General features: G+C 39.9%; 1 protein-coding gene across 2 annotated transcripts in view; it reads left to right on the top strand.

The window, feature by feature from the left end:
• The window catches only part of bmpr2b (bone morphogenetic protein receptor, type II b (serine/threonine kinase)), a 106,214-nt gene that overhangs the window by 41,440 nt on the left and 39,094 nt on the right, over positions 1-25,680 (top strand). For both annotated transcript variants that reach the window (XM_079822006.1, XM_079822007.1), the window contains exons 2-3: positions 6,387-6,575; positions 9,550-9,723. In XM_079822006.1, the coding sequence (XP_079678132.1) occupies positions 6,387-6,575; positions 9,550-9,723 (363 nt within the window). The remainder of the gene's footprint in view (positions 1-6,386; positions 6,576-9,549; positions 9,724-25,680) is intronic.

Here is a 25,680-nt window from a genome sequence, read left to right as displayed (position 1 = left end):
GTGATGTGTCTTTAGTTGACCGACCTGTACCTATTTTTGCAGAGCTGTTATTTTCTTCTAAAATGTTTTTACAAAAAAAATATTTTATTTAAAACTCGTTAATTACTGTTATTTTAGCTTTCAATTAAATTTCAATTTGATTAGATTAGAAATAATTACAATTCTAATTCATTGAGATTTAGTTAGATGTTTGTCTGTTATGTATTTAAACCTTAAACTTGTTAACTTACATTACTGTTACATCAAAGTCAGTTTAATTGTTCAAAGCCGGTATCAGGTACTCTTTGTGTCGCTAGTCAAATCTGCTCTAGTCTCATGTAGCCAGACCTTTGCCTGATGAAATAAGGCCTGGGATAAATAGCCACTCAAATTGGCCCAAGACCGCCTATTTAGTCACGAAGTAACTGTTTTGTTTCGTTCATCCTCAAGTTTAGGAGTAAGTAAATGGCGCTACAATAACAGACTGACGTGCTATGATGACAGACTATCTGCACTTTCAAGTATTCTGTTCTCAGTGAGGTACTTCACCTGATCTTCCATTATAGATGTGAGAGGAAACACAACTAATCAAATTAAATAACTCTGGAATCCCAGGGGTTGGCCAAGCCTGGAAAATAGTACTTTTCCTGTATCCTGTGGGCGAACATGACCACATCTTTTTAAAATTAAACTTAAGTGCCTAAAAACAAAACACTTAATTTTCTTTTAAAGTTTTTTAATCCAGCATTTGGTTGCTTCTCTAAAGCATACATTACTGTAGACATGGCTTTTGTTTCCTGGTGGACCTTTAAATATTACTGCACACTAAGCTTTAGAAGTCAGAAGTCAGATTTAGACACTTGCCTTTGTAAAAGTGTTTCCAGTTTAGTGTGCTATACATCTATGACATAGGAGACTGATCCACCTGCCTGCAGTTTTTCAAATTCAAACTTATCTTGAACACCTTGAATAGCTGGTTCAGGTGTGTTTGATTAGGGTTGGTGCTAAACTCTGCAGGACAGTGTGGCCGAATCCGAAATCACCCCTTAAACCCTCAATCACTATTCCCTACATTAGTCCACTAATACAGTTCACTTGTAGGAGGGAATGAAAATGAGTGAGCGAATTCGGACAGCCGTTGAGTGTATATCGGCTGTACACTTGTTATTGTAATGCAATGTGAGATAGAATGAGTTCGATTTCGAATTCAGCCTGGGTCTCCAGGAGCAGGGTTGAAGACCTCTGGTCTATGACTCCGGAACACGACAGAATCTAACCAGACAGAGAATGACTTCTTATTGCTGGCCTTTATGGATGGGGCGTGACAGATTCTTGTGGGATTGGAAATCCATCCCACGCAAACCTCTACCTCAAACCATCAAATTCATCAACGCACAAGAGATGTGTCAAAACGGCTGATGCAAAAATGTTAATTTTGAAGTAACTTGCTGCTTTTTTCTTTCAGAGCCTAGAATTCTATAACATACCTTCTAATGAGCTCTAAACAAAGATTGTGGTGTGTCATGATTGTTTGTGTCCCTGTTATTCTGTAAAATATTTAGATCAGCTACATCATCGTTCGGCTCTTAAGTCAGTGGAAATTTCATTTGATCTTTAAGGAGACACTTGAGAAAACTCCTTAGCAAACTTTTAACCGGTAAACAGAGATTTTGTCTCAGTGCCCTGCTATAAAGTTTAGCATTAGGCTGTTCTTCTCCAGCACACAAACTCTGTCACTTATTGCCTGAGGCGTTGCTATTGAGCCAGTCAAAATGCTACAGTGTCTTCCTTTGCTGTTTGCTGTTCTGCGATTTGGATCTGAAGGTCGTGCTGTAGGCTGCTCTTGTTCCTTTCTACCCCTGTGTCGGGGGGTAGGCACTCGGCTTCTCACCCAAATTACAGGAAACCGTTGCGCCTAATGACCTGGCTCGCTGACTCAAAAACAAAGACAGGGCCTAAAATACACAATCGACACGAACGTGACATTACACCCCCAGTTACACTCGTAACTGCTCAACTACAAATGCTCAACAACAGTGTGTTACAGAGGACGTGAGCATTATCCATCTGCCTCAGCCCTCATGTGCTCATTACCGTCAGCAGAGACGGAACCCTCCATCTTTAACTCTGTAATTGGGAGGCATCTCCGAACCATCAGCGGCCCTTTATGGCCCCCAGTGGAGCTCTGTGTTTTGTCTTGAAGAGAGGCACGCCAAACTGAAACTATTTTTTTTCTCTCCTAGCCACTGAGGGACCGTTTTGCGCCTCGGTCTCAGGTCGAGCAGCCCTGTTTTAGATTAAGGATTGCTCCGTATAATGAGGTGTCCTGCAGTGTCAGGCATCCGCGGCTACGCAGGGGACACATTCATCCTAGCTTGCGCTACCACTTGCTGGTGTGTGTGCAGCATGATAGAAACCGGTGCAGCCGTTTCAGGCTTCGCTCCTGTAGAGGAGCAGACAAAGGCCCCCCTTAGGGACATACAGCGGCAATTCTCTCTCTCTTTCTCTGGACTCCGATGGGACGTGGATACGGCGATGATGCTACCAGGGGGCTTTTTCCCCTCCCAGCTCACTTGTCTGAACGCTGTGAATACAATAGTCCATATCCATGACTTCACCAAGCCTGTTAAACGAGTGGCATTATGATTTTTCCCTCTCGGTAACTCAGACACTGGCCTGGCGATTTGCATGACATTGCGGGTAAGAGAGAGAGGATTAATTCATTGGATACAGTTGGGGTGAGTGCGGGCCAGCTGCGGCGGAGATTGCGATCAGCCGACAGCAGAATTCAGCCCCGCTGGCTCTGCTCATGGAAATGAGGGCAATCCCGTTGGCTAGGGCCCTTATCAGTCATCATGGTTTTGTGTTCTCTAAATACACGGCACTGCTCAAAAGGTTCGTTTTCTGCACGTACGCTCAGCGCAATGTTGTTTCCCCCTCCCTTCTTGTGTTGTCATGACAGTGACTTACGGGAAGCATTGTAATGGAGTTTTTGGGTGGCGTGCATTGTGTGCACAAGTGAATTTGTACGTTGCTGGTTCAAAAAGCAGCAGGTGCGCAGGAGACCCCAGGTGTTCTGTTGTTTTGCCCCCAGCATAAAGCTATAGGACTGTTTCAGATCCTCCCGCCCCTCCTATTTCGTCTGATTAATCAAGGCTTAGCTATCGATCAGAAGTACGCGCTCACATTCAACCTCGTTATCCTCGGCACAGAATTAACTCTTCAACTTCCTCGAGGCAGGAAATCATTTTGTAGGGCTGAAATAAGTCATATGTAGGCCCACACAGTACCCTATATTGATTGTGGGAGAAATCTGTTAAAGATGAATGAACTGAACTGAAAGCAGTATTAAAATGATTTAATAAAAGAACGTGCAAGGGGATGTGTATAACATTGTTCAATTATGTGTTTGGAGGCAAACCACTTATAAATTAAATGGTAAAAATCATAATAGTCAGAACATGGCTGAAAATATATATAAAATATGTACACAGTATTTTTAATTTTTTTTATCAAAACTATGCATTTTTATTTCTTCCAGTAAAAAATAATGGCTATTGTTAATAGTAAAATATTGCTGTTAACAATAAGATATTGCGTACTATTAATTTTTTGAAGAAGGCAGAATAAACTAAAATAAGATTCCTAAATTACTTAAAACAAACAAATAAAACATTGAATATTAGTTAAAGCTACACTGTGTGATATTTTCCCCCATCTAGTGGTGAACTTGTATATGACCATCCAGTGAATTTTAGTTTCTGTTCTGTTCAATTCCGATTTCGTTTTAACTCCTACGGTGGCCGATTTAGTCCAAGATTAATATGGCTTCCAGTTCGACCTCGTCCACATTCGACACGGTGCCTGTGGGATATTCTGTGCGCAGTCGGATGGTTGGAACTCAACTGGCCTAATTATTCGGCTAGAAAGAACTGCAGCTAATCCAGAGTGAACTTTGATGATAGTAATGTTTATTCAGTCATCCAATTGCAAGGCATAAACAGGTTTGCATGGATATGTACATAAATGTGGTTTCTGTGAGAGAACAAATTAGGATGGTAAATATACATGATAATGACATGACAGAATATACACAGTTAAGAACTGTATAACTATACTTATAAGTTACATTTGTATAATGTAACCGTAAACCAGAGCTTATTGTACCACATATAGGCGCTAAATGCAGCTGCATTAAAAGGAGCGGAGCTGCCGCTGCTAACAAGCGATGTCCGGTTACAAAAGTGTGTGCGCAGGTTTAGCTCTGTATAACAAGTGTTAATATGCCGATCAGACCTGATACATATTTCCATCAACATACATTACAAGCAAATATTTTCTATAAACGAATAAACATTGTTAATAACTGAATGACTATTCAAATAGGTGAGCATTACGCTATTGTATGTTGACACAAAAATACTTCTGAGGTAACATCAACTGAATTACATGATGACACACTCTGAAACACATCCACAATGACAATAACTATTATTACTTACGGAGTTATTAACGCACAGAAATACCACACAAGGAAAAACAGACTTTTGAGGAATAAACAAGCCAGGAAAACACCGTATAACTCTGTTACTGGAGCTGCTGAGATGAAAACTCTCTGCGCATGCACCAGACAAGTCTGAACAAGTTGACGCGCACAGTGTTAAAACCGGTTAAAACGCGAAAGGCGAAGCTTGAATTTACGGGTATGTCCCTCTTTGGCTAATGTACTTTCAAGATGGAGGGGCAACATGGCGACCACCATTAGATCCCATTACCTTATGTATTTTCAATGGCATATTATAAACTTACGAGAATACTTTATTACTTGAAAGAAGTAAATATACATTAATGAGCACATATATTTTTGAAAGAACTAAGTGTTTTTAGCTAAGAATAGACTAAAAAAGTTACACAGTGTAGCTTTAACACAAACTTGGAAAAATGTGCAACGTGAACATTTTTTTTGTTTGAAAATGAAAGAGTTTTTGACTTGATTTGAGCTCAAAAAAGTTAAAATACACTATATTGCCAAAAGTTTTGGGACGCCTGCCTTTAAACTCTTAATCCGTAGGGATAAATATGTAGTTGGCCCACCCTTTGCAGCTATAACAGCTTCAACTCTTCTGGGAAGGCTTTCCACAAGGTTTAGGAGTGTGTTTATGGGAGTTTTTTGACCATTCATCTAGAAGCGCATTTGTGAGGTCAGGCACTGATGTTGGACGGGAAGGCCTGTCTCGCAGTCTCCTCTTTAATTCATCCCAAAGGTGTTCTATCGGGTTGAGGTCAGAACTCTGTGCAGGCCATTCAAGTTCCTCCACACCAAACTCGCTCATCCATGTCTTTATTGACCTTTCTTTGTGCACTGGTGCGCAATCATGTTGGAACAGGAAGGGGCCATCCCCAAACTGTTCCCACAAAGTTGGGAGCATGAAATTGTCCAAAATGTCTTGGTATGCTGACGCATTAAGAGTTCCTTTCACTGGAACTAAGGGGCCAAGCCCAACCCCTGAAAAACAACCCCACACCATAATCCCCCCTCCATCAAACTTTACATATGGCACAATGCAGTCAGGCAAGTACTGTTCTCCTTGTAACCGCCAAACCCAGACTCGTCCATCGGATTGCCAGAGAGAGAAGTGTGATTCGTCACTCCAGAGAACACGTCTCCACTGCTCTAGAGTCCAGTGGCGACGTGCTTTACACCACTGCATCCGACGCTTTGCATTGCACTTGGTGATGTAAGGCTTGGATGCAGCTGTTCTGCCGTGTAAACCCATTCCATGAAGCTCTGTTTTGGAGATGTCGGCCTTTCCCCATTAACATTATGATGAAATGGAAGTAGAGACAGATCTTTTCTTTTATATTGTGACATCCAAGATTTGAACAAATTATTAAAAAAAAAAGTAGGGTTTGGTTCTATCCATCGGTTATTGGTTGGATTTTGAGATGTGGGCGTTCAAAAACGGAGGCAGACTATTGTGAGCTTGCATGGACAGAGTTTAAATGGACTGAAGGATTGGAGTAGTCCTGCATACGTCACCAGAGAAGTCGTTTCCCCCAGAAGACTAGTTTTGACATTTTAATAAAAATTACAAAAATGTTTTTCCAAATGAAACATACATTACATGGATGAATCGTTCACGATATAAGGTGCATTTAAAAAATACATAGGGTGAATTTTCATGTAGTTTTTAAAGTAGCTGTCTGCAGAGATAATAGCCACTTGGGGCTGGCGGTGTTGCCAAGATTGCTGCCCTCTGGATTGACTTACTTTAAAGAGACTGGAATAATTAATGATCACTTTCCTTTTTCATGTTGCGTATGTAGGCCTATAGGAAGTGTTCCTGGTGGATGTTGCATGTTCAGTAAATAATCTCATCTCTTTTTTTTATTTTGTGTCTCTGCAGCTGCTCAGAGTGAGGAGAGAGAGCGGGAGTGTGCTTTTAATGATCAGCACCAGCAGGTGGATGAACAGAGTGTGTCTAGTGACTGGCACATCACCAGAGAAAATAACACCATCCTGTGCAGCAAGAGCAGCCGCTGCTATGGCCTGTGGGAGAAAACACATGACGGCGAGATCCGACTGGTCAAACAAGGTCAGAATGAACCCAAACACACAAAAAACTTCTGCATATATACTTATGAGGACCTTCGATTGACTTCTGTTTTTCTTTACTGCACAGTTCAACCAAAAAAAGTTTCATTATTACCGCCATGTTTTTTTCAAAGAATGCTATTATTGTATGTTTAGCTTACCCACTGAAAAATGAGAGCGTACTGGTTTGTCACAACATGAGGTGTACGTAAATAATGAAACTGACTGAACTATTTCTTTAAAGGTCCCATGGCATGGCATTTTTCTATTATTTTATAATGTTTCCTGAGGTGTACTTATATTGTTAGTATGATTTTTACATCATAAAATATCATAATTTAGAAATAAAAGAAATTTTTTCTATACTGCTGTTTGCCCTGTGGCTGACTGCCCTGTTACAAGAGGCGTGTCTGCTGTGAGACTTCAGTAAAAACGCCCACTGTTGTGATTGGCTGACATCTTTGCATTTGATATGAGCGGAGGGGGCGTGGTTTAACGAGGTCTACGACGCACTAGCAGGCACGAGCTGCTGCCAGAGAGATGGATGGACCGGAGTTCACTTCACATTGGTTCTGTCAGTCTCAGTTCAGTGAACTGTTTTAGTTACAGCATATACTTTAGGTTATTAGTCTATTTCTAGTCGGAGGGGCTGTCACTCATGTCAGAAAGTTAGTAACTTTAGTAAATTATGGATCAGCACTGACTGGAGACGCGAACCGTTTAGAACGATTCAGTCCGATTTGGTGTACTGATTCGGTTCACTAAAAAGAACCAGTTCAAAAGAAAGATCGTTCGCGAACCGGACATCACTAACGTACCAGAGACTGAGCTCAGCGATTGCTAACAAAGTTATTTATAGTTAATACTGAGTTATGAGAGCGCTGTCAGTCAGCGCGAGTTTATTGTGTTTGTATTTGAGAGTTCTGAATAAACACTAGTCCCAGTCACGCCAAGTCCGTCTTCATCATTATTACCAACTTTGTAACACATGCAAAGTACCATTACAGCTGTCGAGATGAACGAGTTATGAGTAAGTGTTGATAATACCATTATTTTTAGATGTTCCTATCATATGGAAAGCGTCAGCATTGAGTACACAGCGCAAACAAAGACACAACAGCAGTAATCGAATGTAATCCAGTTTATTGTGGTGATAGCTGGCTAGCCTAGCCCAGATACCCTCACGCTTACCCCCCTTCTGCTTAATCTCGTGCCGCGTAAGGCGCCTCCGCTGTGGGCCAGATGCAGTACTGGGGGTCGGGGATGTTGGAGGCCGACCGGACAGTGCAGCCCGAGCCTCGGCGTGTGTAAGGTTTATCTCTAAAGATGTGACTCTGCATGTTGAGCAGAAACGACTGTATGCACATTGTAGAACCGATAGACGCGACGAGGACGTACAAAAACACTGACTCACAAGATAGAAAACACGAAAACACCGTTCTGTCGGGAGAGAGAGAAGCCGCAGCGTGTGCACGAATAATAAATAATTAGCTACACATAAGAAATCACTGATCACAGATCAGAAGGAACTGAAAAAAGACTTCTGCTTTCATTTGTACATCCAAACACTGAGAAACTGCCAGCGTTCACTCGTTCACAAGCAATGATGCAATGATCTCTCGAGCGCTTGCATGGGCGTGCCAGATTCTCTGGGTGGAGGAAAGGGAGGTAACCGTTCCTGCTTGGCCGTCAAACCAGGAGACTTCAGGATTGGCTCGTCTGGCCTGTCATTTTCTCAAAGGCAGAGAGAGACAGCCAGAACTCGGGTTTACACCGATCAACATTTCTATCCACTTGGGGACAATATTCAGGCTAGGGGAACTCATATTAATGTTGAAAAACCTCATAAAATGAAAATTTCATGCCATGGGACCTTTAAGTGAAGCTAATAACTGCACCCTAACCCAGAGTCTCCTAAATAAAGGTTTGCATGATTGAGATTAGGACATTCAATAAATGAAATATATGATGGAAGTAAGCTTAATTAATAAAAGCAAAATTAATGTTCATTGTTTCATTAAAATTCACTAATATTATATATCATATAATATGAATTAAAGGGATAGTTCACCCTGAAATGAAAATAGTTATCTTTTACTCACCCTGCTGTTGTTCCAATGCCCTATGTCCTTTTATCCTTTTCGGACCTCAAAAGCAGAAATAAAATAAAAAAACGTCCTGCACGCGCTCCTCCATATAATGACAGCGAACGGCGATCAGCTAAAACTTTACATAAAGGATACAATAGTATCACGTAATGATACAGTGAGACGAGTGCCATATATGGAACGTGTTCAGGAGGCATACTATAAGGTTTTGTGAGAAAGAAACTGTATTATTCATTAAAATTTCTCAAAATGGTGCATGTGTGTGCTTATCCTGGGTGCCATGACAACTGTGCGAATTATAGTAAGCATGAGTGGCTGCTGACAGCTTGCACGCACTCACAGGAACGCGCACAAAGTAACGTAAAAACCTTATAGTATGCCTCCTGAACACTTTCCATATATGGCACGCGTCTCACTGTATCATTATGTGATACTTTTGTATCCTTTTTGTAAAGTTTTAGCTGATCGCCATTCGCTGACATTATATGGAAGAGCGTGTACAGGACGTTTTTTGAGGTCTGAAAAAGATAGAAGGACATAGGGCATTGGAACAACGGCAGGGTGAGTAAAAGTTGACTTTATTTTCATTTCAGGGTGAACTATCCTTTTAATAAATTAATAAAATAATGAATATTAGTTTAATTAATATTATATTAAGCTAAATGAATGTTAATTATTTAATTCATTATAACATTAACATGTTATATTTAATTATATTATTTTTATGATGTATTATCATAAAACATTTCTTGAAATGCACACACACACACACACACAAATCTTTTTTTCCCCCTTGAACATTCTTACAGACTCACTCTACAGTGTCTCACTCTCATTCACTCAACCATCTGCATCTTTTCATCGCAGGCTGTTGGACTTACATTGGCGACCAGCAGGACTGCCATGACGACCGTTGTGTGGTTACCACCACCCCGTCGCAGATACAGAATGGCACCTACAGATTCTGCTGTTGCAGCACCAACATGTGCAACGTCAACTTCACAGAGAACTGGGTGCCTAGCCCCACCAAGACCAGCCCCCGTAAGTCCCGCAAACACTAAACAGAGGGCCTCTGCGCCTCTAGGTCTCATCTGAATGCTCCATGCCGCCGTCTGAGAGTCAACGCCCGTATTAGATTTCTATGATAGAGTAGAACTGGTCTTGCAGGAACCATTGTCATCATTGTCATCTCACCACAAATCATGCTGATGTTCATATAGGAGCATGTTTTATGTTCTCACATATATCATCACAGGGCTCCAGACTAACATTTGAGAGCAGTGGCACCAGCGCCACTAAGTTCTACAAATGGTGGCGGCAGCACCTGATTTGGTAGCGCTTTTAATCAAAACGTTCATTTAATCATATTACTATTCTAAGTGCAGTTACTAATAATATTAATTGTTTATTCATTGGAAATTTGTCAGTAAAACACTGCGCTTGAATTGAGATGTAGATAAAATTACCTTTTACTAACAATCTAATATTCTAGATGATTATTGTCCTATATCAGCTCATTTATACAGCTTTACTGTAAGTGTCAGTTCAATTATTGTAGTATGAACAGTAGAAAGGAAAATGCTTGCTAAAATGAACTTGCACTAGAGTGATCGGCAGTTGCCTACATACTCAATTACTAACATTAGATTACCTGTGTGTGGGTGACTATGATTTTACTGTTGAGAAACACATTAATGCTAACTACATTTAACGTGTTCATCTGTCATCGCTGATAAAGAATGTGGTGCATAATGTAATCGAGGGAAATTCTGGTCTAAATTATTGTATAAATCACACTGCGTGGTTTGAACTCTGTTGGCTTTTCTGTTATACTCTCTTCTACTAACTACAGTATCGACTGTGCTTTGGAATGTTGGATAAGAAAACTCAATAGTCTAATAGTCATATTGACTTCTATGCAGTCGATGGAAGGTCGGCATCCTCTCGTCCATGGGGTCATGGCTTTTCAAAATAAATGCCCACACGTTGTTGTAAAGTAGCTCTCTTGTATTGTTAAGCTTTTTTTTCTTTCAAATATAAGTATGCCTATAAGCTATTCTTCATTCCTGGCTGTCTTTAGCTTTTAGAATTAGCACCAGCTCCATTTCCATTCCACCAAATTACCATCACTGAATTCATTATATTAAGATTCACAGTAGTTGTTCATGATTCCATAATGCTGTTAAAGTCGTAGGTGAACTTCTGAGATTACCAAATCTTATTTTACAAAGCAGCCCTGCAGTACGTGTTCAGCCAATATCAGAGTAGAGAGTTAGCTCGACAGTCACCTTGGCAACGCCCCCAAGAGTGATATAAATTTCCAAAACAGTTTGCTAATATTATGTTTCTAATAATATATTAAAATGCAACAACAGTGATTATCATATATTTAGCTAAGCTACTGGTATTAGCTTGGTTTCCACTGGTCAAGGTAGTCATTTTTGTTAAATTTAAAGATGTTTACTGAAGGATGGCCAACAAATTGGTTAATTTTCACTAGCCTTTTTGGCCGTTTTACAGGGGTTTTGGACCCTTGTCAGCTAGTCAGGCTGAGAGACCATGTGGCAAGCTTAATCGAATTGTCGCCGCTCTGACCATGTGCTCAGTCCTATTCACGAATGCCGTGTGCTGTTCAACTTCATGAATGAACTCCATGACATCATCCTGAAGTTTTCCCTCCACTCTGAATCACTTAACTCTTAACTGTCTGCTCCATTTTGTTCATGCAGAGATGGTGCGAAAAATGTGGTGCGGCATAGGCAAACCCAGTTACAGCGGCATTACGATTTTCATTATGCCGCAGATTAACCTTCCAATATGTCCATAAAAATATGATTTGCATCTGATGATAGTAGATTAAAAGGGTGGCCAGTAACACGCCTACTGTATGTGACTTCAACATTTTTACTGTGGGGTATATGAAAAATGGCGATTAAAAATAATCACATACCATGGAGAAATAATCAGTATAATGAAAATTGCATGCAAACAGGGGTGAAGAGGTTCTCTTATGTCATTTAAACATCTTACCGCGATTCAGTCTTTTAAGGCCCAAGCGAAATCGAAGAACGAACTGATGTGATGTAATTTTGAACAAAATCAGTTTTGGGAGTTTGAAACAGCTTGCCAAAGCGAACTTTCCGGAACAGTTTGCGACGGCTGTTAAACACCTTTGTACTACCATTGGTCCGTGTCGATTACATTATAGGTAGGTGTGTGCGGAGGCTCCGCCTTCTTTCACATAGAAATCTTTTCCGGTTCATTTGTCCTGTTCAGTCGGTTGAGGTCAGGTGTCCGCGAGTGAAAACGTGAACATATAGTATAAATACTTTATTTTTATACTTTATAGTATAAAATTAAGTTGTACTTCTAATGAAACAAGTCACTGACTGTTTTTCATGTTTAATACGGTAAAGCTGTTTGATTTTAAGCAATCTATTGTTTAAAGTGATATGTAAATTAACGTGACGTGACTTACCTAGAGTGCCGAATTACAGAGCTTTTGCAAACATATTCACGTTGCTATGATCAGATGCTTTTCTTATGCTTTATTAAGAAAATCCTTGCTGTTTTCTCAATGTTATTGTGTGTTTATTTTCTTATTGAGAGCATGTATTTACATATTCATCTAAATGCTGCTCTCAGCAGTGTGAGCGGTGTCAGATGTTTGCTAACAGTATATCGCTGCTCACATATTTCGAACTTTGTTTTAACCCTAAGCAAAGAACGAAAAAGAACTTTGCCATGAGTATATTGGCAGCTTTACTCAGATTATTGAAAATAAAATTGCATTATTGGTGCACATGTAAACGTTCTCACGCAGTGAAAAAAACCTGCCAACGTGCCAACAGACAAGATGGAGCAGGTTACTTTTGGAATAAAACAAAGTCTCAGCTGTTGTGAGCTGTCCTCAGTTCAAGCGGCATATGAACCAATCATTTCTCCCTCTTTACTACTAGTTACAGCACCAAATAAACAGGAGTGAACATCAGAAGGTATGTTGTTTCAACCGTGGAAAGATGTTCCAAGTTCAAGTCCACCAACGTTAATCTCCTAACTCTACTGTCTGGTTTGTTTGTCGGACAAAATGGTGCATATAATGGTTACATAATATCAAAGTTATGATTGGTCAGAACGCCTGTCAATCAAATTCCTGACGAAGATTGCTCCTCCTGATAGTGTCTATGGTTAATAAATACTAAGTCCCTCTCAGATGTAGTCCTGCTTTCAACTAACCCATACAACCTTTAATTTCCCATCCTCACTCTCCTAGAGCTGTCTACTGCCTTCCTTCAGAACACAAAACCACGGCTTTACCTCTTTCTTTGTCCCCTCTCATTCTCTTGCTCACTCTCTCAGTTCTTTTTCTCCTTTTGTGTTGCCTTTGAGAGTGTATCTAAAGCAATGCCGGATGGCCCTGCTAAAAGGTTAGAAATGAGTCACACCGCAAATGCAATCAAACAATGCAGTGAAAAATAGAGTGAAATACGGGGGGAAAAAAATCAATGGCTGTCAGACTTTGTATAGCGAGTTATTTGCATGCTGCTTCGCTTCTCGCACCTCTTTTCAGTGCACTTTTTCCCCTGTTACTCTCTTTTTCTATTTCTCCCCTAGCACAACTTCTCAAGCGAAGAGCCTTGAGAAGCGCGTTTTGATTTGGGCAATAATGGAAAAATAAAAGGTTTTAGGCTTCTCAATGAATGCATGTTTAAGCTTTGAAGGCTTGACCCTGGAAATCAACATTGCACAACAACATTCAAATTAATCTGTCTCTAAAGACATAATGAGAGGTTGAATGCATTAATGTAGGGGAGGGGGCCCCGCGTTTGGCGCCATGCCTGCGTGAAGAGGCCACAGAGTTTGAGAATATATTCGAGACTCAATGTCATCCAGTCGTTTTTCTGCTTTCGAGTGTTACCGGGCAGAATGCCCGTGCACATGTGTCTTTTGTATCCTCAGACACCACCAGACCGTTTGTCGTCTTACCGCCACCACAGAGCCAGTCAATCCCTCCTTTTCCCCCCGTTACACTGTATGGCAGCAGGGTGCACTGCATCCAAACCCCACCCACCGCAGCTGTCTCTCGCCGCTGTCTGCGACATCAGCACATGCGAATAGAATCTGCAGCCTTGTGCAAAATGCACAGACACTTGCATTGATGGACGACGTCTGCACACACATGTCTTCCTCGCTGAGTGCCAGACAGCTGAAATCGTCACAACAACATCGTTATACAATCCATTTACCAATATTTTCACCCCTCCAACACTGAATTCCCAGCACTGGATGTGTTATTCCGTGAACACAGGTTTTTTTTTTTTTTATAGATAAGTGAAGTGCAGATTTGGAAATGCTCCCTCACCCCATTTTCTACATTTCCATTTATTTTGGAGAGCTGCTGTGGTGATTCATTTATTTTTTTGTGCTAATTTATGGCAGCTTTTCAGCTCTTGGAAAATGCGTGGCACAACAAAAACAAGCCCTCAAAAAAGGATTTCAACAGAAGGAGGATGTCACACCAGAACCAAAGGCTGTGACAGGAGGAATTATTTCACTTTTAATCCTGTAGAGCAGCAGACGTGAAGACGTCCTCCGTGTGAACATATTCCCGGGACTGATGGTAATTGTGCACGCAAGACGTGTTGCGTTCCAAAAAGAGAAATCTCTTTTGAATGCCACTTGCTTTCCAACCTCTGAAATCTGCAGTGTGAGCGACAGTTTAGAAAGATTAGGGTGGCACGGTTTCTTTTATTTGGCTAAACAAGAGCAGGAGGAGGAAAAACGCACTCACTCTACGAACACATCGCTTTAGATAGTGTGTAAACTGTGGGTATCATCAAACATGCTGTTCTGCTGCATCACAGAGGCACATTGTTAGTGTTTATTTCCATGTGTGTGTGTGTGAGGATGTGCGCACACCTGCTGACTGTGATGAGCAGCGAGGCTGTGCCGGTGCCCAACTGTTCTGACATTAACACAATACACTCTTAACTACCTCTGTGGGCCACAGTGCCGAACTGTTTTGGCCTTATGTATGACATGCAGTATGTGAGTGACAGCACAGACTTTCACGCAAGAAGATTTTAAAGTCCCCCTGTGGAGAAAAACAAGTTTTTAATGTTGTTTATATGTCAATGTGGTGTTTTTAATATGCTTTAAGACAAACCATGTGCAAAATCATAAGTCAACATCATTGTTGAGTATTTTCTCTTTAAATCTGCAGTGAACCAATCTCAGCAATCTAAAAAAAAAACATGGTTTGGATACAAGGTTGTCACAAACAACCTTGTATCCAACCACGTCAAAGTGTGGGTGGGCTTTAGCATATTAACTGTGCTGCGAAGCAGAGGGGGTCTCAAGGGAAGCCAGGTTATCTCTGTATATTTTTCTGTTGATGTGAAACATTGTGTACATTTAGCAATATAGCGGGTGAATTATGTATATGATGTATATCACAATGTTATTATGAATTATATGCTGTTCTCCACTGACATTCTATGATGTTCAAGCGTTTCTAAGGATGCTGATTTTTAGAAGACAGACTGAGATGGCGAACGGGAACATGGTTTGTGTAACATTAGTAACACATCATTAGCTGTTTGATAACGTAGTGAAGCAAAAGTCTAATCATATTAATTACCATTATGTGTCCGACGTTTTAAAGAGCACTCCCTTTGTGTAGCATTTACTACAGTAACTTGAGTAAAAGTTGGGTCTCTGAGCTTGTGCGAGTGAGTGGAGGCGGGGCTAATTTGCATATTCATCCACTTATCCACAAGTTTCCTACACCCCATGAAGCCTTGCGTCAAAAGTGGGAGCGTCTTCCGGTTCGAAGTAAACAAGCGGGACTTTATGCATTTCCATCGTAGTTTATGCGCACGTTTTCGTATCGGATAGAAAATGTATCCAACTCAAACGAGCGCATACGTTTTTATGCGCATTTTTACAATTCATGCGCATCTTGCCGTTTCCATTCAGCATTTTTTGATACGATATCCCAAAATGCGCATAAAAATAGGTGGATGGAAACATATTCAACAGTTGACAGTCATTCAAGCTATCCAAATTTGCTAAGGATGTGGGAACACAACCTCAACGAATTTTCAAAAGGGTGAAACAATGGTACCTTTACCCTCTGTGGTAGTTGGTTGGGAGGATGATGTGAAGAAGTGGCCTCGTATCACGTACGGTAGCATTTTTAGCTATTTTCTAGATTCAGTAGCCTGTGATGATAAGGCGATGAGCAATTTAAAAAGCTTAGAGGCGTATCAGTATTTGTCGGAAACAATCTAAAAGCAGACATTGAGCCGAGCCTGAGCCTACATGTATCCCATCACAAGGCATGGCTGCTAGCATCAGTGACAGGTGAAGTACAGACAGCGGGTTGTTCATGTATTAGGGCCAGGACGCTGTTGTAGTCATGCAGCAGCACTTTTGTGGAAGGTCAGTAAAGTAAGGACAATTAATGACACAAAAATTGTATTGTTTATTGTATTGTGATATTATTAATTAACTAATAAATGTACTAAACTGAAATGTTTAGTGTGTGTCATTCATGTTGCAAATGTCGCTGCACAGTAACTTTCACTTAACCCTTGTGGCACCATCTGAAAAAAAAAAAAAATTGTAAAAATTATCATTTTCAAAAACCTTGCCAATGATCCGAAAAACACTTAGCGTCTTCACTAACTAGCACACAAAATACCATTGGTATACTACTTCTGCTGCCTCACCGGAAGTTATATCCACGTTCTTTTTTACAGTAGCGCCCCCCGGAAACAGGTGGATACTAAATGAAGCAAGGGTGTAGAGTTACATTCAAGCTATTTTAATGCATGAAGAATTTTTTTTCACAGGAAAATAATATTTAAATATATAATTTTGGTGATCAAAGATGAGTTTTAAGGCATACAATTATTTACTACAGTGGGACTTTGAAAAGATGAAATGAATTCCTATTGGTCTGAAAGCTTATCCTGAGATCATCCATCCTTTTTTCTGTTAAATGTGGGGGTGTTATCATCATCATAATAATAATTTTAGGGGGGAAAAATCACATTCACTCCACATGCATATCTAAAGGGCCTTAAGATATGTATTTTTTTATATTTGTAAATGTAAATAAATGTAGAATATTTTTATTTTTATTTTAGATATTTTCATGTGGATTGAATCCAGAAAAGATTTTTCAAAAAATGTCCTACATTTGCATCAGGCTTGGTGTGGATAGATTTGGTGCAGAAAAAGGTTTGCACACTTCCATGCCTTTATTTGTGCTTTTGGCTTGCCGTGAAACAGGGCTGTTGTTATCCACAGAACAAGAAGGAGCGCACATCTGCTAGTCTCAGACATTGTACTGCACTGATTTTCTAAGCCGTACACCTGCTTAGAAAATGTGAAACACTCTTCTCCTTTCAGAGTCACACACACAAGTTCACGGCAAGCTTCATTTAGATGGACGGTGTGATCTCCCAGCTGAAGACTGTGAACAGAGTGTGAGAAGCCTCTGATCGATCAGGCATAGATTAACCTTGGCAGCTGTTTTAATTGCGGAGGGGGAATGATCTTCCTGACACACACACACACACACCTCTTCTACCTCTCTTCTCCCCCTCTTTTCACACCTCTTCTCCCTTCCCCCCGGCCATAACTTAGTGAGTTTTCTCTCCTCTTTCTGGTACGATGCTCTATCCTCCTCTCTGCTCTTCTTCATGGTGACATGTATAATGGCTGCTAAAATCCCATCCTTTCACACAAGCTTTCTCGGCTGCTCTAGTTTATGATGATCCTTTTCCTCTCTCATTGTTCTCATTGACAAAAAGCAGCTGCCCTCCGGTGTATATTATTTTAAAGCACCACAAGAGACGTGTGTTGAAATGAGTTTCCAGCAACTATGTAATTAGTTTGACCACACTAAATGCAAAAATGCTGCAATACCACACAATAACAGGCAGGATTTCAGGACATGATTTATTTGAATAGTCATGCTGAATGGGATTTTTATAGTGGGTGGGGATACGCTAAGCTGTCAATAAAATGTCAGTCTGTTAAACTTTGTCCTAACTAGGCACAATCAAAAGACAAATAATAAAAGCTTTAGAATGCAATTTAAAAACTTTTTGTTCCACAACCACAAGTGGCAAGCTGTTCTGATTGACTCTTATTGAACAGCTTTCTGCATTGAGTGTGAACCAGTGTTGTTATTGCTAACTAAAATTATTTAAAAAAATTATTATTTGAAATAAAATTGAAAAATAATAATATAAATATTAGATGAACAATTAAACTTAAAAATTAAAAATGTTGCCATGGCAACTTACTGAAAATAAATAAGTTGAAGTTGAATACTTAGCTAAAAAATTAAGCTAAATATAAAAATTTAATAAGTTTTAGTCAACTAAATGTCTGGGCATTTTAGTCTATTTTTAGTCAATGAAAAAGTCACATTTTCATCATGCTGCATAATGGTTAAATTGATCATCACAATTATTTTTCTCAATATTATAATCACAACGACTGTTGTCATTTAAGAAATGGATTTTTACATTTTATCAGAATTATTGCACTTTCACCTAGAAGCACAAATCAAGAGAATGGTAACATTCTCTACACATACATTATGAAAACTGGCAAAATAAGAAACTGGGAAAATTCCTAATAGCAATTCCAATAATTCCAAATGTTTTTCTATTAAAACAACAGCAAAAAAGTATTTTTATTGTCACACAGAGGTTGCATGAGAACATTTATTCAAACACAATCGCAAGCAATATCGAGATCCATGTTTGGATTTATTACAGTTCATCACTGGGAAGGTTTGATTGCAGATTTAAAGGGATAGTTCACCCAAAAACAAAATTTTTATGTTTATCTGCTTACCCCCAGGGCATCCAGGATGTAGGTGTCTTTGTTTCTTCAGTAGAACACAAATGACGATTTTTAACTCCAACCGTTGCAGTGTGATAGTCGTATTATGCATGTCAATGGGGATATTTTAGAGTATGAGAGCAATGAGAGTAAAAACACATAGACATACGAATCCTTATTAAACCATGCGGCTCATGGCGACACATTGATGTCTTAAGACACGAAACGATCGGTTTCTGCGAGAAACCGAACAGTATTTATGTTATTTTTTTACCTCTTATCAGACGAATGTCATCTAGTATTCCCAGCGCCATAACTTCCGGCGAATAAGGTCAAAATACTGGCGCGATCAAAGAAATAAATACGTAGATGCCTCATTCGACCGATCCGCGCAGGCACTAATGAAGAATCTATGTATATATCTATGATCGCGCCAGTATTTTGCATGTATTTTGACCTTATTCGCCGGAAGTGATGGCGCGGGGACGGCTGATGCAGAGCCATAGAAAAAAATGAAATACATTTTTAAATATGGATATTTTTCTTACACAAATGCATCGATTCACTTCAGAAGGCCTTTATTAACACCCTAGAGCAGCGTGGAGCAGTTATTTGACAGAAAGATGCATTTTTTATGGACTTCAAAAACAGAGCAACTATTACTGCTATTATAATGCTTGGATTAGCCAGAACATTTTTAATATAACTCAGATTTTATTAGTCTAAAAGAAGAATGTTATATTCACCTCGGATGACTTGAGGGTGAGTAAATCATGGGCTAATTTTCATTTTTGGGTGAACTATCCCTTTAAGCTTGGTACATAGTCTGCAAGAACAAAGAAATTTGTTTTCTCGAGGTGGCAAGAACAAGAACAAAGTTTGTTCTGGCCAGGACATTCCATACTTCACGAGAAAAGCAGGTGCTGAACATCTCAGTTTCTCCGCATTAGCCCCACCCACTTTACAATTATGACCAATCACACAATAGATCTCGGGCACCCACAAGAAAAAAGTTCTGCTCGGACGATGTGTCGAGAACAAGCTGCGAGAACTCCTAAACCAGGGCTGCGAGAACAAAGTGACGTTGTTTTGTTCTCGCAGCCCTGGGAGCGAGAACTTTTTTCTCTGTTCTTGCGGAGTATGTAACGGCCTTTAGTCACACAGACTGACTGAACGACACCTTCATTTAAGTAAAATATCTCAAATGGAGATCGCTGAACTCCAGCTTACTTGTTTGTCTGTATTTTCAGTGTTTTCAGATCATCCACGCTTCTTCCACAGTGTTGTAGAGAGAGCTAGTGTGCCATTGCAGATAGTGTAAATGTTAAGTAAAACACTGGGCAGGAAAAGTTATCCTTTTAACAGAAAAGCTCTGATTGGGGGACGAACATTCGTTAACGAAATGAAAGCAAATATATATAATACTAATATAACATGAGTGTGAATAGACAGACAAATTGTCTGTTGCTAAAAACAGTTTAATCACTGACTTGCCAAAAATTACAAGCTCCCATCTGATTGGCTAATATGCAACGTTCATTCAGTGTCTTCCTGTCTCTTCCAGAGAAGGCTGCAAAAATGAACTAGGCTTTATCTCGATAGTCAAAGGCTAGTCTAAATAGCCCTTAAAGGGATTCTGTCATCATTTGCTCACCGCCATGTCTTTCCAAACCTGTATAACTTACTTTCTACTGTGGAACATAAAAGATTTGAAACCGGTTTGGAACGACATGAGGGGGAGGAAATGATGACAGAATGTACATTTTTGTTTGAACTAATCCTTTAAGTGTGATAAAAAACATAGCCTCTCGTGGCTCATCCAATTAGATTTCAGAGCTTTTCTTCATTATGTTTGTCTTTGAGCATGTTTGTGTTCGTTAGAGGTGCATACGAGTGTATGTTGAGGCAGATATTTCAATCGTTGTTGTTTGTTTAAGTGTGTTTGCGGTTTGTGGAGTGTGAGCATGTGCGGACACGTGGGCGGCACACAGACTGTGCAGAGGTGAGATGAAATGGCCAAGTGCCTATAGTGACAGGGCAGAAGATCTACCAGCCTTCATCTCAGGTTGCTGCTGCTGCTGCTCGGCTGTCTCTTTATCATCATAGAGCTTTGAGTAGTTGCTTTTTTTGTGTTGAAGATCATGTATTGAATATCTGCCCCTGGGACTAACAAATGAAGGGAATTAGTATTGAACGTCTCCGCATGATGGAAAATTAAGGATAAGGATTATTGATAAATTGTTTCACTCACTAAGATGCTCGTTAAGACCCGAGACATAGTGCATAAATATAGACGTAAATGCTTGGCCAAGTGTGCCGTCCTGTTGTACATACTTGAAATGCTTTCTTGCATTACTGTGATAACAAACCTTAGTAGTCATATTACCTTCAAATGTCTGTGGCATTAACCCAGAGTTATCATTGATGTCCCTTTAAAGACAAGTCATATTGGGAAGTTATTTACAAAAACGCAAGTACAGCTCTTTTCTACCTAACCGTTTCAATGTGTGCAAATAACCACCATATACACTGCCGTTTAGAAGTGCGGGTTCGGTAAGATGCTCACCAAGGCTGCATTTATTTGATTAAAAATACATTAAAAACAGTAATATTGTAAAATATTATTACATTCTATTTGAATATTTACATTTAGTCATTTAGCAGACGCTTTTATCCAAAGCGACTTACAAATGAATGCAATAGAAGCAACTAGGACAGTCAAGGGCAACAATATGCAAGTGCTGTAACAAGTCTCAATTAATCTAGAACAGAACACATAGGACTTTTTTTTTAATTATTATTATTTTTATTTATTAAATAGACAAACAGAAAATGAATAGGGTGATAAGTGCTATTCTTGATATTTTCAATATATAATTTATTTCTGTGATGGCAAAGCTGAATTTTCAGCATCATTACTCCAGTCTTCAGTGTCACATGATCCTTCAGAAATCATTCTAATATGCTGATTTCCTGCTCAAGAAACATTTCTTATTAGGGCTGCATGATATTGTTTTTTTTCCCCCTACAATATTGTGATATGAAAACAATTTCCCAAGATGATTTGAATAGCTCTATTTGTAAAGAATGAATAATTCTAGGAAGATTGGGGTGATTTTATAGGGTGGTGCATCTGCATAGAAAATGATAAATCAGCATAAATACAATTGAACAAAGATACTAATAAAATAAGCAGTGTGTTTGTTTTTCAGATTGGCCTAAATCTAACAGTATTCAGGTATAGAAAAGTAATAATCAAATGTAAAGTAACACTGCATAGTCTTCACTGTATAAATTAAATATGATTATTTATCTTTGTTAAAGCTACAAAAGTGATTTTCTCTTTCTCTTTTATTGTTTGATTAACATTGTTGACAAAAATCTGCGGGTATATTTGGCTGCTGTCATTTTTAAGACGAATGCACGGATCCAATATAATGATACGCATCCGTTTTTTTCTCCAAGTTGTTTACAACACATAACCGACTCACGAGAATACTCGCCGAAACGGGCATTTTGACTTAATTTTGCCATTCAAGCTCAAAAAGAAGAGAAATCAGAACTGAATTCGGTGTTCACGTGTCGTTCCGGTGTTCTTGATGTTTAAACTGACTGCACTTAAAACATATTCAAATGATGAACGTTCACTCTATGATGGTTAAACCTTGCAATTAATCTGCAAATCAAATGCCGTACCGGGGAGCAGCCAGCCTGTACGGATCAATTATGATCCATATCACGTTGCAGCACTTCTGCCGATGTGACTATCGTGGAAGCGCACATTGCGATATCGATGCTAAAACATATCGTGCAGCCCCATTTCTTATTATTATCAATGTTGAAAATGGATTCTTTGACGAATAGAAATGAATAAAAATAGAATGGAAATCTTTTTGTATCAATATAAAAGTATTTTCTGTCACTTTTCATCAATTGAAAAAAAGTTTAAAAAAAAACATCTGACCCTAAACAGTTATAGAGCCCTATTTTAATGATCTGAGAGCATGATCTGAAGCGCATGGCACAGGTGCACTAAGGGTGGGTCCGAATCCACTTTTGGTAGTTTAACGACGGAAAAATGGTTGGCGCGCCAGGTGCATGGTCCAAAAGGGTTGTACCTAGTCTCTTTGTTGCGCACCCGGGTTCGATTGAGGTCAGAGTTCGGTTCATTTGGATGATGTGAACGTTGTCTTCCGAACTCGGGTGAACGTTGTCTTCCGAACTCGGGTGCGCACCTGCGAGTACCCGAGTCCCCTTAAAAAGGGTGGTCTGGGGTTCGGTTCATGTGAACTCCGGTGCGGTTCGCTGCTGATGTGAACGCAATCGTACTAAATCGTGGAAGTGAACCGCTAAGAATGACGAATGATTTGATAAAAATGTGTGTTTGTGTGCGTTTCACTCATTTTCCTGGCGAGCGTGACTGACGTACTGCAAGCAGAGAGCTGTAAACCTCATTTCTGCTCGTCTTCAGCATTCTTTAGAGCATTTGCAGTACATTCGCGGCAGATAGATTACGTACTGAAGCTTTGGAAACAAAACCAATGGTTCAAAAACAAAATATATAAAAGTGAGGTGAGCAACGCTATGCATTTTGCCGCCTTCTCGCTCACCGTCGTTACCAAGCAACGGGATAAACAGCTGCTGCGTTGATGACGCAAACGCACCCCGGTTCGGACCCAAATAATATAATACGAACACAGTCAGGCGGGGACAGGGGGAGGGGGGAGCAATCGAACTCGGGTTCGGTCCAGGCAATCGAACCAAGTGTGAAAGCACCCTTAATGAGTCATGGGTGTGTTTTGGGTGTAACGTGCAATAAACCAATCAGAGCCTCATCTCCAATTCCCTTTAAAAGCCAGTTGCGTTTTGCACCATGGCGGATTCGCAGTTACATTTTACATCCTTTTTTTTAAATATATTTAAAAATGGTTGTGTGCTGCTGCGCATCCCTGTGTGTGTAATAAGCAGAGTGCACGCGCCCTTTAAATAACACAAAAAATACTGCGCTATTGACTTCAGCACAGGTTTTTGTTGGTCAAAGGCGCAGTCGTTTTCAGTTGCCTCAAAATAGCAACGTGCCAACAATGCGCCTGAACACACCTGGTTTTCAAACCAGCACGCCCATGGGCGAACAGATGTGCCAGTGCATTTGCTGTTTAAACAACGTGGAGCTGGACGTGAAAATGATAACTGCGTCGGGCTGAAACTAACACTTGCGTCGCGTTGCCATGGGTGTATGATAGGGCCCAAAGTTGTACAAAGTGTTCAAATTGTTGTGTTAATTTTTTTGCTTTAATAACAACAAATCAAAAATAAAATGTGACTTGTTTTGTAAAATTAGCTTTTTTAGCTTGAATCATTATTTCTTTAAAGGGGTTGTTCCGAGTTTTTTTTCTAGGCTTGGTTGTGTTTATGGGGCGCAGTATAACATGTCTTAATACTTCTTTTTTTTTCTCCTTATATTTCTGTGAAGCCCATCCCTCCGAAAAACGCAATGGTCTTAGATTGGCTAGATGCCCAAATGTAGTTTGTAGTTCTGCAACAGCTCTCTCTCTTTTGAGGTGACTGCGACGTAGCCTCGCCCACTTTGTTGCGTGTTCGCGGGGGCAGTGTTTATGTTAATAGCAAGGGTTTATGATGTCACCAACCCGGGAAGAAGCTTGTTGTAGTCCAAACCGGCCATTTTTGTAGGCAATAAACTACCATAACTTTAAAAGACAATATCTCTGTTTGCATTGAACTTTCAGCACTGTAACTTTGCAGATACTGTCTATGCTCAAGCAGCAACATTACACACTAACTAAAGTTTAAAAAGTGAAATCGCATGCAACCACCCCTTTAAAGTCTCTATTATAAACGCATTTGGCTCTTTTAACCAAAGGCAGGACTTTGATTCATACAGTCACCATTTTGAGTGCTGCCTTTTTTGTCTTCTTAGTTCAACTAACCTGCTCAGCAAGATTCAAACTGTTACTCTACTATGACTGTAGTTGATCTGACTGAGGAAACATACTACAGCGGCCCGTGCAGCAATACTGAGAATGCAGCACATGCTGCTTGTTTCATGTTTTTAATTTGCATTCTGATTCTGCTAGAAGCGATGTTGATGGCCTAAGAGAATGTGGAAAGCACACATAAAGAGGAGACGTGCCACAGCGGCTGAACAGAAGGAGGTGTTCTCTATATGTCACACTGATTCAGCTGGAGGAACGTGGCGGGTGGTGTAATTGATGGGGCTGTTGCCGTGGCGCTGGGCTTAGGCAGGTCGACTGTGTCTGATTCATGGCTGTGTCAGCACTCTCTCCGCCGGGGACTCCAGACGTGCTTCTCCCTGACAGGGGTCACCGAGGTCAACAGATCTGAGGTCACAGGGTTCACGGTCACAGACGTGCAATCTGCTGTGAGAAACCTGAGCCCGGTGCTCGCCCTGCACATCGGTCTACAGATGTCTAGACGCTCAACAGACCTGTCTTCTGATCGAAAGCAGGAACACTTTTGGATTTGAGACTCAAACATCATTTTTAAAGAGCCCATGAAATGTCCACACAAATGAAGTGTTTTTTCCGGTGCTGACGTATTTCCTGTCTACACATGAAGTTTGGGCTGGAAAACAGGGCCTTTAGAAGCTGGCTTTAGTTGAGGATTTTGCAAACGATTTGTTCTTTTGAATCACCTTTATCTTATTATTATTTTGAAGAATCTTCCTGGCTCACAACGGATACTGATACTAACAACGGAGTTAGGCGTTTGAATTCTTATAGATATCTTCACATCTACAGCTCTAAGCTGTCAAAATGAAACATTTTCTTCACTTACACTTCCATTAAGATTTTTACAGTCAATATCTGACAATTTTACCTGACAATATCATCAAAATATTTTACTTTAACTGCGACTTTCAGGCCTGGAAAAGTCATGAATAAAATATTTAAAGGTCATGGGAATTTCTATAATGAACACAGTGTTGTAGTTATGCCCAAATATTTAATCTATCTATCTATCTATCTATCTATCTATCTATCTATCTATCTATCTATCTATCTATCTATCTATCTATCTATCTATCTATCTATCTATCTATCTATCTATCTATCTATCTATCTATCTATCTATCTATCTATCTATCTATCT

Source organism: Gobio gobio (assembly GCF_949357685.1).
Source record: "Gobio gobio genome assembly, chromosome: 7".
Lineage (NCBI taxonomy): Eukaryota > Metazoa > Chordata > Actinopteri > Cypriniformes > Gobionidae > Gobio > Gobio gobio.
This window is presented reverse-complemented; position numbering and strand designations above follow the sequence as displayed.